The following is a 16,236-nucleotide window of genomic DNA, read 5'->3' as shown; positions in this document are numbered from 1 at the left end:
GCGACCCCCCCCCCCTCATTATTCCACTCCCTCTTCCTCCACCTCCAAACCGTTCGTTGCTTAGTTAAAGTAGAACCTTTACCCGCATCTTCTCAATGCCGCAGGAATACCATGACAGGAACACACTAAGATACATGCACATCGATGAGCCCACAATAGTGCAGCTCAGCTCGTCTTCCTCTCTGTGTGCTCCACACGCCTAGTAGTTATCACCGTCGCTGCTGCCGCCGTCTTCGTCGTCTGACGGCGGCACGTGGTTGTAGTCATCGAAGAGCGCCAGTCCCTCGTCCAGCGCCTCACGCCAGTCGTCCCTCTCCATTACGTACGCGTCGCAGTAGCGGTCCATCTTGTAACGCAGCGCTGCCTGCGCCTTGGTGTTGATGTCGCGCAGCATTGGCGCCGTGGTATACGTGCTCAGCACATGGGCCCCGACATCTACACTCTGCAGAACACTGCGCAGCGAGGCGGCACTAGCACTGCCACCGTTCCCAGCAGCACCACCCAGCGCCTTCGCCGTCGCGGCGGGATCGGCAAAAAGGAGCTCCGCTGGAAAGGTGTCGGAAATGGGGTAGCCTACCTTTGTCAGGAACGGCAGGTAGGTGGAAGTGCGAAGAGGGAGGGCGTAGCGCAGCATCGCCTCACGCGCTGGGTACAGTGTCGCCGGAAGGCATCCGGCACCGCGCAGACTGACTGCATGACCAAGGACTTGGCCGGCCGTCTGGGCAGGCGAGTAGGTCGACATGCTGTGCGTCAGAGGAAAATACTTCGCTTGCAGCCGCGTCTGCCCAGAGCTGGCGTCGTCCTCTGTGCTGTCTTTAGCACGATCCACGTGTTCGTCGAGCTGCGGCGCGTCGGGCAGGAGCGGGTTTGCCTGCAAGAACTCCCACAGCTCCGACGAGGCCGATACGGGCTGCGGCAGAGCCCCCATCGCAGCCGCCACCCGCAGCGACGGCGCTGGCCGCACCACACGGCACCACTCATCCATGTACCACTGCGGGCCCTGTGACGAGGCCCCGCTCGTACAGCTACCGTCGCGGAGTCCGTAGAGAGCCGTGTCCACGACAGCCGCCAGCAGCTGCGCTGTCGCTCGCTCGTCATGCAACCACTGCGGTGCCTCAGTCGGCGACGCGGCGGTTGCGGCGCCCTTGAACAAGGCATCCCAGTCCGACAGAGGCACTGGGATGTACACCGCTGATGTGTGGCGTGAGAGGCGTAGTGTGGCTAGCAGCTGGTTCAGTGCAACTTCGTCCATGCGGCGCTCGCGGAACGCGACCTCAGCGCGGTAGTCTGGATTGGCTACAAACATCGGCAGACGGGCAAAAGCACACGCCTGAACAATCGGCGTCTTGGGACCCGCCTCCTCCCACAGCTGTTCGAGCACGTTTGCGGCTGCCCCACCGAAGAGGCCGTCACCGTCGATGAAGCACTGCACGCCTTGTAACTGATCAGCTGCCTCGAGCTTGCGGCGCAGAGCGTCGTTAAAATCTGCCACCTCGCTGGATCTACCACCATCCCGGAGGTAAGCGAGGCCGTACCCGAAGCTGTGCAGCGCTGGCAGATCACCTGCTGGATCCATGTGCTGGAGTGGTTTGACGGAGGTGACACTGTCGGGCCCGAGGCCGGTGGTAATGTACTGCCACCACGGGGTCGCAGTGTTTTGCTCATCGAAGAGCTTCCGCTTTAAGCAGGCTTGACGTTGCGCTCGACGGTGGGTCGCGATAGCGCTGCTGTGCCAGTCAGCATTGTTGTTCACGTCGCCTTGCTCCTCTGCGCAGAGCAAGTGTGCATCTTCATCTTCGTCATCGTCGTTCTGCACATCGACTACATCCCCAACGTCATCGCCGTGGCCGAGGCCATGCTGCTCAAAGACGCGACACTGCACGGCTTTAGCCACGCGTGCGAGGCGATGGTCCTCTTCTTCGGCGCTGTCCCGGAGACCTCGATAAGACGGGGGTGATGAGGCCTTTCTTCGGAACCCAGGCGACGGCGAGGCTGCGGAGGGGCTGTACGCGGCGTCGCCACCGTCGTCGCTTTCGGCCTCCTCTCTGTATTTGTGCGCCCAGGCATCGACGTCGTCGAAAGTGCTCGCGTAAGGGGCGTCGAGCAACAGAAGACGCGGCACCTGGACATACCCATTTCCGCTGCTGCTTCCGCCTAACACGTTCGCGCTGCGGCACTCGGAGTAGAGGGTGGTGTGATGGACATCGTAGTGCGAAGTACCGTTGGCCCACTGTGCCGCCACGAGAGAGCTGTAGTTACCAAAGGCCAACGTTATCACCTCCCGCTCTGCATGCATCCTCTCTCTAGTTGTATGCAGCACTGAGACTGTCTACGTGTGCGTGTGTGGTTGGCGGCAACAATGGTACGCAGGGTAGCGGCCAGTAAGAGCCGCTGCACAGCAGAGTCGGAAGCGAGAAGAGAAGAGCGGAGAAAGGCGGAAGTTGCGTACCAGAGTGGATGGAGAGAAGAGGGAGAGGTAGTGGGGGACGGGTTAGGGGACATGAACATACAGTCAAGAAGGTGGAGAGGGCAAAGCACCACCACCCACACGACTTGGAGACGGTAAGCGCAGACAGCTGCGCACTGAGATTGGAGGAGGAAAGGGGAGAAGATGGCTGTTCCGCGCGAGCGCCAGTGTGGGCGCACGTCGATCTTCACCAAGGTCTGTTGCACGGCTGTGTCTCTGTGTGTCCCTCTCTTTTTCCCCGCATCGCTCTCGTTCGGGCAGCATGACGTTCGATAATCAAGGCATCGATGCTGCTGACCATTCACCTTTGCTCGTGTGTGATGACCCTCTGCCGTCACTAGAGAGGGGGAGAGGGCAATCAGGATAGAACAAAGAGTCTTCGCTGCGACCGCCTTTCGGGCTGCGCGCGCATTACGTGCCCACTGTCTCTCCCCTTCGTTCTTTCACTAGAGAGTAATATATATATGTATGTACTTCGTTCCTCTTTCACACTGAGACGCAGCACAGCTATGTGCAACCGCAACAGCAAATTATTCGTACATGCCGCCCACCCGCTCAAGCACTCAGATCCAGAGAAATAGTAGAGAAGCAAAAGCAACCCGAACGCAAGTCCCGCATGGCGGCTACCTCCCTTCTTCAAATCACGCCAAGAAAACTCAGAGGGGCGTTGCATGCGTCTGCATCTTTCTCACTGTTTCTCTCATGCTGTTCCGAGCATTGGTGTATGGGGCGGCGTCCAAACAATGGAAGCTTCAAAGTCTCGCCATAGAGAGAAGCTCTGAAGGGGAACTCTGTGCGCGAAAGGGAGGAAAGCGAGAGTTTAGTGAAGTCAGGGAAGAGTGCCAGAGGGCGTAGCTCAGACAGGCAGTGTAGCGCCGTGATCCAGCCCTCGCCGAATTCCCTGCCGCGGGCGTATATCGACAGCCCAGACCAGCAAAGCAAGACGCGCAGGGCACAAGCGTAGCGCTTAGTCGCCCCTCTTACCACGTACGCATCTTTGCTGATTATTACGTTTTATCTCACCATTCACCATTTCACTTCTTCTCATACCAAGAGCGGGGAGGTTTAAGTAGCGGCGGGCTGCGGCTGATTTCGCTCTTGCTCCTGATGCACCCTCGGGACCCTGTTTTCTTCTATCACATCCTCGATGCTGTCGTGCTCACTCACCTCGTCATTCTCTTCATAATCGTCGACCTTATCCTCGTCATCATAGTAATCCTCTTCTTCGTAAACGGTAGTGTCGTCGCTGGAGAAGAAAACGCCACTGTCGTAGAGGCTGCTGTGGTTGCCATCGCCATCCTCCACCTCCTCTTCGCTTTCCTCCGGATTCTTATGATCTCCTCCCCGTACGGCGCCACCCTGGTCGCCACCACGGCCACCGGTACCCCTCCCCACCTTATCACCGCCGCCGTCGGCGCGCATCGCGGCGTACTTGTTCAGCTTGTAGAGCATCTCCGCGCGCCGCACCAGTCGCTCCGCTCGCTGACTCGCCACGGCGCCTTCCAAGATGTCAAAGTGCAGGAGCTCCTGCGCCGTCGGGCGGTTCTGCGGGTCGATGTCGAGGCAGCTTTTTACGAACTCGTACACGAGCGGGTTGCCGGTGAACAGCGGCGACAAGTCAGGAGTATCCGTCAGCTCTGTGAGGTATTTAATGATCCCCATCCCCTGCGCGCACTCCACGTGCGCGAACGGCGGGCTGCCCGTGGCCATCTCCAGCACGATGCAGCCCAGAGACCAAATGTCGGCCTTGAAGTCGTAGCCGAGCCGCTGCTCCACGTCCGCGTTGAGTACCTCCGGCGCCATATACTGCGGGGTGCCGACCATCGTGCAGAGCAGCTGATGCGGCGCCAAGTGCTTCGCGGTGCCAAAGTCGCCAATCTTGGTGCGGTTGTGCGTACCAAGCAGAAGGTTTGCCGTCTTGAGATCGCCGTGCACGTAGTTCTTCTCGTGCACATAGGCAAGGCCGTGACAGATGCAAGAGAGGTGGTGCACAATCTCCGAGAAGGGCAGCGGTACCCCCGGCAGCTCCCGGATCTTGTCACGTAGTGTGCCGCCAGGGGCCAGCTCCATGTAAAGGCGCAGAAGTGTGTCGCTTTCTTTTTCGCAGTAGAAGTGCTGAATTATGTTGTTGTGCGTCAGCGTCGTCATGGCTAGGATTTCCTGCACCACTTCGTCTGCCAGCAGTCCGTCATGCAGACGCATGCGTTTCATCGCCATCTTGCCGCCCGTCAACGTGTCCTCCACTTCGAAGACGTCTCCAAAAGCGCCTTTGCCGATGCGTTTGCCAATTTTGTGGCGCTCGGCGGAGCTGTTTGTAAAGGTGCGGCGGATCAGATCCAGCCGCTCCTCTTCATCCCGCATTTCCGTGACGAACTGCTCGGCCTCCTGCATTGCAATGTGGACGAGCGCGCCGGAGCCGACTTTGGGCAACTCCACAACGGCGTGCCGGTTCAGCAGCTTCTGCACGCGCCAGTCGCTGAAGTCAGACGCCATGACTACAAGCGCCAGCCGAGCGGAGAGAATGCGGATGTCGTCGAAGGGGTCGTCCCCCACGAGTGACTCATAGTCCTCTGACACGATATCGATGTGAAGCGGGTCAATGAGCAGGATGTCGGCGGTATTCATTTCCAGCTTGCGCCCCAGGTCGCGAAAGCTTGTGACGGGGACGACCGCGTGCTGCCGCGCCCAAAGCACGCGGCACAGCTGCTGCTGATGCAGGCGGTTGCTATCAGCGACAATCACCGTCAAGGTACGAGTAGCACTGGACGGCGGCGCCACTGCTCCACCTCCGGCTCCGCCGCCGCCGTTCTCGTCATCCCGCCCATCATCGGTCGAGCCCGGGACGACAAGTAGTGGCAACTCAACCCGCACCAGGTTACCAGGGGCCTCTGGCCGTGTGAAGCCGTACAGGACCCCGCCCAGGTTGATCAGTATCTTCTCCACCTGCTCCAGTACTGCGCCACGACGCGCGCTGGCTGCTGCAAAAGTGAAGTTCTTCCTGCTGGGGTCGGGACCAGTGCCGTTTCCGCCCCTGTCACCGACACCTTCACCAGAAGCTCGCTCGCTTGTGCACGAGGCCGACCACGGCGATGTCGAGTGGCGGGCTGCAGCATCATCCGCAGACGCGCTCTCTGGCGACGCATCGCTGCGTGTGCGCTCACTTGCCACTGTCTGGGGGTCACGGAGGCTGAGTATTGTTGGGCCGTCGTCGCGAATCTCAAACCGAATGCGCCGCAGCGTGGAGGTGAGTGTGTTGGAAAAGGGCGCGTTTGCGAGGCCGCGTATTCCGGTTCCGCTCGACGTCTGAGAGCCAGCCGCAAGTCCCGCAGGAACGGAGGTTGGTGAGCTGTCCACCCCACCTTGGGCGTTGCCACCGCTGCTGAGGTTGGCTTCGTTCACCAGGGCTATGAGGGGAGAGTCATAGGCATGGTCGGACCGTGCCAGTTCACCTCCGTGATGTTGATTCGACTGCTGTGAGTGCTGTTGCAATGGAGAGCCACGTGGCAGAGACCGGCGCCGCAAGTGATGTGCCGTGGTGGCCATCTCGGGCTGCAGGCTAACAGCTGCAGGGACAAGGGCGGTGTCATCTGTGCTTGGTTCCACCGTGGAGACAGGGGTGTTGGCCACCGGATAACTGGGCTTAGCCAACGCGGACGGTGAGGCCACCATGCTACGCCGTTCATCGATGGCGGCGCTGCTGCTGTGGTTCTCTGGCAGCGTTATCAGCGACGTGTTCGACGGGGCGAGAGGAGCGGCAGGTCCACTCACGCCACTGCCGCACCCACTCACGCGGCTGGCAGGGCTTCCGATGTTCAGAGGCAGTTGGTTCGTGTCCTGCGGTTCCACCACTGTTACCCGCAGCTCCGCGTGCACGACGATCGTCTTCCCGTTGTCGTCCACACTGGGGCATTGCAGTGCGTCGCCAAGCAGAAGCCGCAAAATAGCAAGTACCTGCGGAGCGTCCAGGAACACCTCTGCCTTGGGCTCCACCAAGTCGATGTTACAGTAGTACTCGTGCTGTTGCTGTCGGGCAAATGCAACCGCCTCCGTCGCGAAGCGGCGCAGCAGCGCTGGAAGTCGCAGCGGTCGCCACGACTGACTTACCACGTCCATGTTGAGCAGCGAAAACTTCGTGAACTGCTCCACCATGGACATGCACGCGTCGAGGTTGCCGCGTATCTGCAGCGCGTCCTCGGCCGTCAGCTGCCAGTCGTGCGACTCAATCTGCGCCATGCGGCGCTGGAACTGGCGCAGTTGCGGCTTTAGCGACCCCTCCAACCACCTGGCCACATCCGCCGCGTACGTGCTGGCCGCCCGATACTTTCCCTCCCGACCGATCAGCAGGAGCACCTCCGCCGTCTTGGCGCAGTTCGACGGGATGACAGATAGCGCCAGCCCGATTTGGTAGAGCCCAGTGTTTTGGCGAAACGGGAAGAGGTGCTGCTCCTGTAGTCTTTCCATGGTGTACTGCTCCCACTTGCCGGCGAAGCGCGCGGCGACGGCGAGGGTGTCGCGCATGCGCTGCCGTCCATCCTCGGAGACGATGAAGTCGAAAATGCTCTTGCCAATCGCCTCAAACGGTGCATAGCCGGTGACGCTCTGCGCGACAGAGTTCCACCGAATGATCGTGCCATCCGCAACGACGGCAATCGTGATGTTCTCATTCATGCTCATCGCTTCAGCAGTGAAGTGGTACAGGTTGCGGCTGCCCGAGAATACAATCTCGCCCCGCGTGCTAACGCGGTGCCGGTGACTCGTCGTAGTGGAGGAGTGCTTGGTGAGGCTGGCGCGCCGGCCAGGCGTGGTAAGACGCGCGGTGGCGTGCGAATGGCGGTTGTGGTCACTATCGCTGCTAGCACCTCTACCCTTCACGCTACTCATGTGGCCCATGGTCACCGGCGGCAGAGGGGTGAGGGACACCAACTCTTCTCCGGCGTTCGTGGATGAGACGACAGAGGTGTTGGCCACTGCCAGGGCTGAGAAGGGGTCACCACACACGGTTGGTGCTTCGAGGTAGTGCAATGTAGAGGGTTCCACTCCTGCTGCGTCAGCGCTGTCAGCTGTCGTCCTTTCCGTTGACGACTGCGCTATCGTCGGGCTGTTCGCCAGTGGTGCAGTGCAGAAGCGACGGTAGCCACTGTGGTCCCGACTGCTCCCCGTCTGCGAGTTTTTACCATCCTCACGTTCGAGAGCACTGTCCTGCACGTACACCATGGCAAGTGGCGACGACGTGCTGTGACTGTTGCTACCGCTGCTGCAGGCCGTTCCATGTAGAACGCTGCTGAAACCGCCTGTCCCGCCTGTTATGGCGCCCATGAAGGAGACGTGATTATGCTCGTGCTGAACGCGGCGTGATGACACTGCATTCTGCTTGCTACGTGGGCCACTGCCTCTGCTGCCCTTGTGCTCTCCGGTAGTGCCGCTGCGGCTGCGTAAGCGTGACATTGTGCCCTCCACCCCTGTCACCGACTGTCGAAGATGCTGCTGCTGCTGATGATGAGCAAGCCGGTTGCGCCGGCGTGCCGCCGGCCCGACGTTCAGTCGGAACAGCATGCGCCGCATTTCCTCCTTCAACTCCTCGGGGACGGTGAACTCATAAAAGTAGTAGTTGGGATTCACCAACATACTGCGCTTCATCTCCTCGACGACGGGTCGTGTCATGATGGCCTCGAAGTGCAGACGGCTGATGCGCGCTGCCTGCACAGATGTCGTGGCAACGGCGGTAAAAAGACCCTTGCACTTGAACACGAACTCCGTCTCACCAACCAGCTTCCCCTTTGAGAGGTCCAACACAAGCACGGCGGCGTTGTTACCGCTTCTAACAATAGTGCTGTGGGTGTTGCCACCCACCAAAGTGTCGTTGGCGTCTGCTGCCCCTGCGTGGGTTGCTGCTGCGTTTGCGAGGAAGGTTGTCGGCGCGCTTGCGGTGCTGCCGTGAATCGTGGCGTCGAGAAACGTATTCGCCGAGCGCTGCAGTGAGGTTGAGGTGGGCAGTGTCGAGGGCGGCTTGTTGTCATAGGTATCCAGCGAGGGGGCTGCCGACGCGAAGGCCGGCGGCGAGAGAGTGGATGACGGTGTACCGGTAATGCCGCTGTGTGTGGTGCCGTAGTGTATCACGGAAGTTCCAGCGACTGTCGAAGCTGCCGCGGCCGACGCGACGCTGGACATGAGTGCCTCGCTGGGCGACATCGAGCCGGCGAAGTTTGAAAAGGAATACGACGTGGTGGCCATGTGGCGCAAGTCGTCCTCTGATGCCGCAAAACCCTTTGACTCCGGATGATTGCTCGTTTCTCGTCCAGAACCGCACGGGGTCCGGCATGTCATGCGTACACTGCCCGACATGAGGAGGTACATCCACTCCACCGGTGCGCCTTGCTCCGCCAGCTTGACGCCCTTGCGCAGCCGGCACACACGTAGGGAGTCGGCTAGCCGCATCTTGATGTGGGGGGAGAGTCCTTTGAAAAGCACACACTCGTTGACGTACTGCAGGAACATATACCGCCGAGCGTCCTTCTCATGAATGACGAGCTTCTGATAGTCCACCTTCTTCAGGGCGTAGAGCACCACGATGGGTGTCGCGGCTGTCAAGGTGACGTGGCTGCGCTCCACGTGGTACGACATCTCCATTTCGCCGTAAAACTGCCCCCGCGCCAGTGTGCGGGTGACGAGTCCTTTGCGCGAAATCGCCAGCTTGCCGGACACGATGAGCAGCAGCTTCTCCAGCGTGCGATCGCCCTCGCACACCACGGTGGCGCCGCGCTGCAGCTCCGCCCGCGTCATCGTGCGCACTAGTGTCTCCAGCTGCGTCTCATCCAAGGCGGCAAAGGCATCGTAGTGAGCTACGACCTCGCGAACCACCTCCAACTCCTCCGGCGCAACTTGGTCCTCTCGGGAGAAGAACGAGTTCATGGCGACCACGACGGATGACGCGACCAGCGGCGGTTCCGAGAGCAGTGGCGGTTCCGAGAACAGCGGCGACGGTGTCGAGGGCTCGGGGGTGATGGGGGTTGTCGTCGCTGTTATAGACGTGCCAAGAACCATTCCCTCTGCGTCGGCCGCCATTGGCGTTATCACTGAAGGCGTTATGGACGCGGTCACCGCGGACACGCCGGTCCCTGCGTCGACGGAGCTACTGCGCGTGATCGACAACGAGACGCGACCGCCGCCAGCGCCGTTGTCCTCTATCATGCGCTGCAGTGAGTTGTCGTTGCTGGCCTGCGGTACTAGGGAGGTCTGGCTCGAGTGGGCCGCGAGGGGATTGCTGACATATGCTTTGTCCGCTACGGCAAGACTGCTGAGCCCTTCGTTGGTATCCGCGCTGACAAAGGGCTCCGCTGCCACAGTGTCTCCCTCTGCAGCGAGGGTCTGGCCAGTAGGCCGTCCCGAGGTGCTGTTGCTGATGACACGCCTACTCTGGTTATCCTTGTCATTGCTGTCAGTGTCATACACTCTCGACACCGACTGAGTGCCAGCGGCAGCGGCGAGAGCCACAGCTGTTCGCAAAGTGGAGCCAAGATCGACGTCCTCAAACTCCAGCTCCGTACCGGCGCTGCGCAGATTTTGCAGGTGCAGAGACAGGGTCGGCGAGTTTGCTGCAGTGCTGTCCCACTCCACTACCCTGGTGCTCCTCCGTGCCGATGCAGAAGAGGGTCTGGTGGCGTTACTGTGGAGTCCTTCACTACGCCGCTGTCGCTCTGGTGTAGTTTCCGCGGGAGCTACGCCAGAGCCTTGAGGGTCTTCAAAGGTCTTCAGAGGGTATCCCGGGGAGTCGCCGACTCTAGCGTCATACGTAGAGTGTGGGTGACGGCGCCGGCCTCCTTGGCGATCATACACGTGCCTGCCAGCGCGTCGGCTGCCATTGCCATCGGCACCCGAATTGGCGATCGACTCGGTGCCGCCCAGCAGTGACGGTTCCTCGGGTCGAAGTGAGCTAGCACGCGCGTTCGATGACCATAACGACGCCGACTCAACTGGCCGCATGCGCAGGCTAATGGGATTCTCATCTACGTCGGGCGGGAGAAGTTCCTGATGAATGCCATACGATGGATGAAGGGTGCTCTCGTTGACATCAATACTGACACTCTCGTCACCGTTGCTGTGCCTTCGCTGTGCATCCTTCAGCGCCTTTGGTGAAACTGTTGTGCTCGACTCCGCAGTCTCAGCAGCAGTCGCTAATCGAGTAGCAGTGTTTTGGCTCCCTGCATGAGCGGGGAGTCCCTGGTGGGAAGAGATCAGCACGTCAGCATCAGTGACATCGGTGAAGGAGGGGACGAGGTGTGGATCCTGCTGCTGTGCCTGCTTGTGGCCCTGCTTTGCCAGGTAGGTACCAATATTGCAGTGGTTTCTTCCGCCAAACGCTGAATCGCCATCGTTCTTGTTGCCGTTGTCGGCCTCTTGTACATTAGTGACCGTGGTGATGCGTGCAGTGCTGTGCTCTGGCGTCGTGGGCTCGTCGGGATCAGCCCTGCAGCGTGCACCGAGTCGCGTCGGTGCAGGCACGTACATGAGTTGTTGCCCGCGCACAGAGATGTCCCTCGCGGCGAGACGAGAGTCATCAGAGGACAACGGCACTGTCCCACTGAGCGACTGTGGCAGTATGGCGGTGGCATCGCTGCTGCGACGGACTTCGGTTGCTTTACTGGGCACCGATTGTAGCTGTTGCTGCGACTGTTGCTGCCTCTGGAGCGTCGTGGCAGTGAGCACCTCGCCGCCCGGCGGCGGTGGTGAGGACGATGCACAGCGCAGGTTCGACAGATGGGCAACAGACGGCTGCTTGTGGAAGGTCACGTCACCACGCTCTGACTGCGATAGAGGAAAGCGTGGGACGAGGGCTCCGTCGCCGACGCCAGGGGCGACGGGGACGGGCGAGCTTGTCCGAGACGTGTTGCCGCGTGCGGCGAATGTTGCGGTGTTCGCCAGTCGCTCGCCATATGCACTTTCCAGCCGTACAGGAGAAGACAAGCGATGCACGCCGCTGCCGTTGCCGTCGCTGGCGACCCACCCTGAAACCTCGACGCCCAAGGGCAACGATGGCACGCTGATAGGGACCTCTTCGTGGGTTGGCGGCAGTGACCGGAGCACGCTTTGGCTGAGTGCATCTCGTACCAATGCCTCCACCGAGGCGGACCCGACTTTGGAGAGAGACCTCGAGTTGTCGCCCTCCGACGTTCGGCTCACCTTACCCACAGCACCCATACCATCCTCGTTGCCGCTCGTTGCCAAGGCAGGCGCCTGGCTACTCCCACCGGCGACAAGGTGTGCAAAGCTTGGCGCCCGTCTTGTTGGACTCAGTTCATACCCCAATGTACCCGACCACGTCCGGGCCGAGGTGTACGACCCAATCAGCGGTGACGACCCCCCACCCGAAAAGCCCAGGGCGCCCCGCGTTGTGTCGGTTACGGTGTTTGTCATGTTCAGGAGGCCTCGATTGTGGTTCGATGCATCACCGACTGCTGCCATCATGTTGATCGACGCGCTCTCCGGTGTTTCTGCCGCATCGCTGCTGCCACCACTGCTGCTCAGCAGGCCCTCCAAAAAAACGATGGCAGCGGCATACTTGGCGGCGGGAAGCTGGTCGAGCAGCTTGCCTAGTCGACGCGCCGACTCTAGCTTCACCGTAGCAGAGAGTGGCGGGGCGGTGGGTGGTAATGCGGCTACCGGTCCCAAAGTATCCTTGACGAGCAACAACGCCGAGCTCCTTCCGGCCTCGGTACCGTCGTGCAGTGCCGCGGTATTGGCATCTGCGTTATTAGCATTTTGCATTGCCTTGCGCTCCGACACAGAAGCGAGTTCTCCAGCAACATCAGCGGAGCCGCTTGTCCGAACACCAGCACCCGATCCAACAGAACCGATCGCCAAGTTCGCATTCAGCTTCGGGAAGCCAACCAGCTGCAGGCTTGCCAGGGGCCCATCGTCCGCGACGCTGCGACTACCAGCACCATGCGTAGATAGATCCATCGGCGCGCACGATGTGATGAACGGTGCCGGCGGTGACGAGCCCCCAGTCATGGCCCCAGCTGCCGGGTCTGTGTAGCGAGCAGCTGCGCTGGTTATGTTCGCAGGACGCCGACCAAGGCTGCTGTTCGGCACCCCGCGGCGGCCAAAGCTCGTGTTTGTCAGCCCCCCACCCCCCAGCAAGTCGGCGAGCATCGGTGTGGGCAAGACATTGAAAGCCGAGGAGGCGGGTCGCGCTGGATAGGGAGGAAAGACCGACGATGGGGTGACGGACATCAAGGTGTGGGTCTGCGTAAGGTGGCTGCCTCCGACTCCACCTGCGCTGGCGGTGGCGTAGGGCTGCAGTGCACCGGTTCCACCGCTAGGCGCGGAGCACGCAGGCAGCGATGACGGCGGCACCCCAGCTGCGCGGTAGTCAATCACTTCGTTTGTCGTCGCATCCACAGAAAGGATGGGAGAGAACATGGCGAAGCTGAAATGGCTGTCACTGTCATTTCTGTTCTCCCCCGCTACCCCTGACGCTGCAGACGCAGCGTCTTTCTCGTCTTCGTGCGTGATACTCTTCCCAGGGTCCATATCCCCAGCCGCCCCATTGCTGCCGTGACGATCTATCTCTAGACTTTCATCGGCTCTGCTGTCGCTGCTTGAAAAATCCGCTGTGGCTACGTGAAGGTTCGCCGCCGAGGCTGTTGGGTGGATGGCCGGGAAAGCAACAGTAGAGAGTTTGGAGCTTCGGCTGCTGGTGTGATCAATTCCACCGTGTACCACCGCTGCCAGTCCGTTTTCCTCCCCATATTGCGGCTGCTGAGCAGCCAGACTGAGGTTAGCCTCAGCGCTGGTGCCAAGGGGACCTGCGACTGAAGTCACCGTCGGTACGCTCGCCGTTGAGGGCGTGGCTGTGAAATCACGCCGTAAGGGGCTGGTGAAGGCATCTTTATCGTTAGTATAGCAATCGCCAGCGCTTCCACTGCTGCTGCAACCCTTGCGAATGCCTCCGTCGTGGGTTGTTCCATGCAGCGCTGGGAGTGCCTCCGCTGAGATGCAGGAGGCGCCTTCCATTGTTGTCCTGCAATGAAACGACGGAGTATCGATATCGGCAGAGGCTGAGGAGCCAGCGAGTGTCGTCCGGCGCGACCGCAGCGCCACTCGTGCCCACTCCACACCATCACTTCCGGGAGAGTTGAAGGCAGTGAAGGAAGACGACGATGACGGCGAGGAGGTTTTGGGAGTGGGAGGAAGACTTCTCAGCGCAGCTGCAGTAGCCTTTCGTTCCCTCTCTTCACTTCTCTGCAGCGGACCGCTCGATTTATGCTCGATTGCTCTCGACTCTCCGTCCTCACTGACCTCTTCGGGGAAAGGCGGCAACATGGTCAACAGCAACCCAGATCGCGGCGAGCCGCCATCAGCGCTCTCGCTTGCGTTACTCCTCGAGGAGGCGGGCGCTTTATATTTGTGCAATCGCCCAGGATTGCTAATGCGGCGGGCACCGCGTTGTTGCAACGTCGTCGGAGCCGCCACGCTCTTTCGAGCACTCCGCTGCCCTCGTCGATTGGCAGCCTTGCGCTTGCCTGTGGTGTGCCAGCCGTAAGCGCTGCATGAGTGCCGTGGAAGGCCCAGTAAGGAGGGAGCCAGGGGCTCGTGCCGCCCAGATGCAGGTCGATCAGTGGCCGTGTCGGTTTTGTTCTCGTCACCGTCGCCGGCGGTCGCCGATGCTGCCTTTGCGTTATCGTCTTCTTCAACTTCACCCGATACGGTAGCTCGGCGGCGCTGCTGTGAGTGGCGCTCTAAGTGACCTTGGCGGCACGAGACCACCCCCGAGTGTGGACTCTCGGCGCCGCTGTTACTCGCCAAGTCGCCAATTGTGCTGCCGTTGCCGTGGAGGGCAAAACTGGTGTTCCCGGGGAGCTCTGTGAAGAGTTCCAGGACAGCTGTGTCGTTCGGCGGTGGGTGACTCTCCCGTTCTCGGATGCCGTCGCCACTGTTGATGCTGCCACCACCCTCGTCCATGTTATCGTCATCGTCATCTTCGCTCACAAGGCGGTCAGCCAGCCAGTCACGTGTGAACGCACGAGGGTCGAGAGGCTTCGCCGCCATCAGCGATAACGAAAGCTGCGCAATGAGGGCCGGAATGTGGAACATGTCGAGGTAAGCTTCGTCGCTTAGCAGTCGAACGTTGACAGGGCTGGTCGTCGGCGACGCCGAGACTGACGAGACGGCACGCAAAGAGGTAGTGGCAGCACTGCGTAGGTATTGGCGGCGAGCGCCGCCTCCGCCACGACCACCTGCGCCTTTGCCGGTGGATGTAGACAGGGTGCTGGGCGATGCTGGCGCTAGTGTAGCAACTCCAACGTCGCCATTGCTTATGGAGTGCACAGAGGTGCGTCGTTGCTGACTCGACGAGAGACTGGGTGGTGGGAGTTCCGAGGAAGGCCCAGAGGCGGAGATCAAGGAGCGACACCTTCGCTGCGGTGTTGGTTCTGTTGCTGGCACGGTGGCGCTACTCTGTGAATCCTTGGTTGGTGGGGATCCAGTCCCTGCAGCACGGCGACGGCGTCTCTGTTGAGCTAGTGACTCACCAGAGGTACTGTTGACCTCGGACTCCGTAGAAGTGTTGCGCAGGGCTGGCTGGGTAGTGCTCCTCTCCGACAGCACCACTGCCTCGGCCTCAGGCCGCGGTGAGCGTGTACTGCTAGTGGTTGTTGCTGTTGTAGTCGGTGCATTCAGGGCAGCCACCGTCAGAGGCGGCACACTCTCGGATATAATTGCTTCTGCATCACGAGCGGCAGACAAGTCGGGGGCTGAAACACGAGGTGAGGAGGAGAATGCCCCATCGTGCTGTTTTTGAAACGTTACTCGTCGCGTAAATATGCGGTCATCACTGCTGCTATCACTCGAGGAGGAGGAAGAAAAGTTGGACATCTTGGCTTCACTCGAAAAAGGTGTAGACGTACACTCACACACAGCAGCAGCAGCAGCAGGAAGAAGAAGAAGCACGTTTACAGCCACAATCAGGACGTGTGTGCGTGTGGGTGTGTGTGTGTGGGGAGGGGGGTGAGGGACAGGATATGCCGAGTCTTTGCTTTGCTTTCGACTGTTCTCCCTGATTTTGCTTCCTTTTCGTGGCCTGAACGCTTTGGCCGCGCCTTTCCTTGCAACACCGCCTCTTTGACGCCTTTGGGACGGATGGCTGTGCACCTGAAAAGCCTTCTGTTCCCTCCTGCTCCGTGCGGCGCGGGGTCTGGGGGGGGGGAGGGGAGGGGAGAACGCCCTCCTCTTTGGCTCTGCGTTTCACCTCTCGTAGCCACGAGCAGCACTGCAAGGCAAACACCAACACGCGAGAGAGAGGCCGTGCGAGGGTAAAATAAGCACCACTACAGCCAATACAAGACGAGCAAAAGAGAAAAATTGACTCACCACGCGTGAGCAGCGAAACCCAAAAGAGAGGGCACCCACGCACGGAAAAAGCGAAAATAATATGTGCCTGTGTGCCAGCGCTCGTGCGAGGGGGAGGGGGAAGAAGGGTGGTGGTGGAGGCGTACGCCCCAAGAGGTATACCACTACGAGGATCACACGAGAGTAACAAGATAGAAGGAAAGAAACTACCTGGCAGTCGAGGGAAAGGATGAATGCTTCTCTCTCCTTCGTTTTCTCCTCTTAGATGTGATTGCCTGGGAAGTGGAGGAGGAGATCAGCAACGCCGGCAAAAGTTTGCGAAACTCTGCGCCTCTGCTTCTCCCGTCTGCCTCCTTTTCTATACTTGTAGTTGATGTGTGCAGCGAGAGTGTGGCTCGCTGCTGCCATCGCTGCTTGGGGTC

General features: G+C 60.3%; 2 protein-coding genes across 2 annotated transcripts; both read right to left on the bottom strand.

The window, feature by feature from the left end:
- Positions 1–199: 199 nt before the first annotated feature.
- On the bottom strand, positions 200–2,296 carry LPMP_204960 (hypothetical protein; the record flags this gene model as incomplete). The annotated part of the gene is made up of 1 exon (XM_010700393.1): positions 200–2,296. The coding sequence occupies one exon, from the start codon at positions 2,294–2,296 to the stop codon at positions 200–202; it is 2,097 nt and encodes a 698-aa protein (XP_010698695.1).
- Positions 2,297–3,532: 1,236 nt separating this feature from the next.
- LPMP_204950 (protein kinase, putative) lies at positions 3,533–15,340 on the bottom strand (the record flags this gene model as incomplete). Its single annotated transcript, XM_010700392.1, has 1 exon — positions 3,533–15,340. One exon carries the CDS (start codon positions 15,338–15,340, stop codon positions 3,533–3,535), a length of 11,808 nt encoding a protein of 3,935 aa, XP_010698694.1.
- Positions 15,341–16,236: the final 896 nt, after the last annotated feature.

The sequence above is a fragment of the Leishmania panamensis genome (assembly GCF_000755165.1).
Source record: "Leishmania panamensis strain MHOM/PA/94/PSC-1 chromosome 20 sequence".
Classification (NCBI taxonomy): Eukaryota; Euglenozoa; class Kinetoplastea; order Trypanosomatida; family Trypanosomatidae; genus Leishmania; species Leishmania panamensis.
Note: the sequence above shows the minus strand (reverse complement) of the source record. Positions and strands in the feature narration are given on the sequence as shown.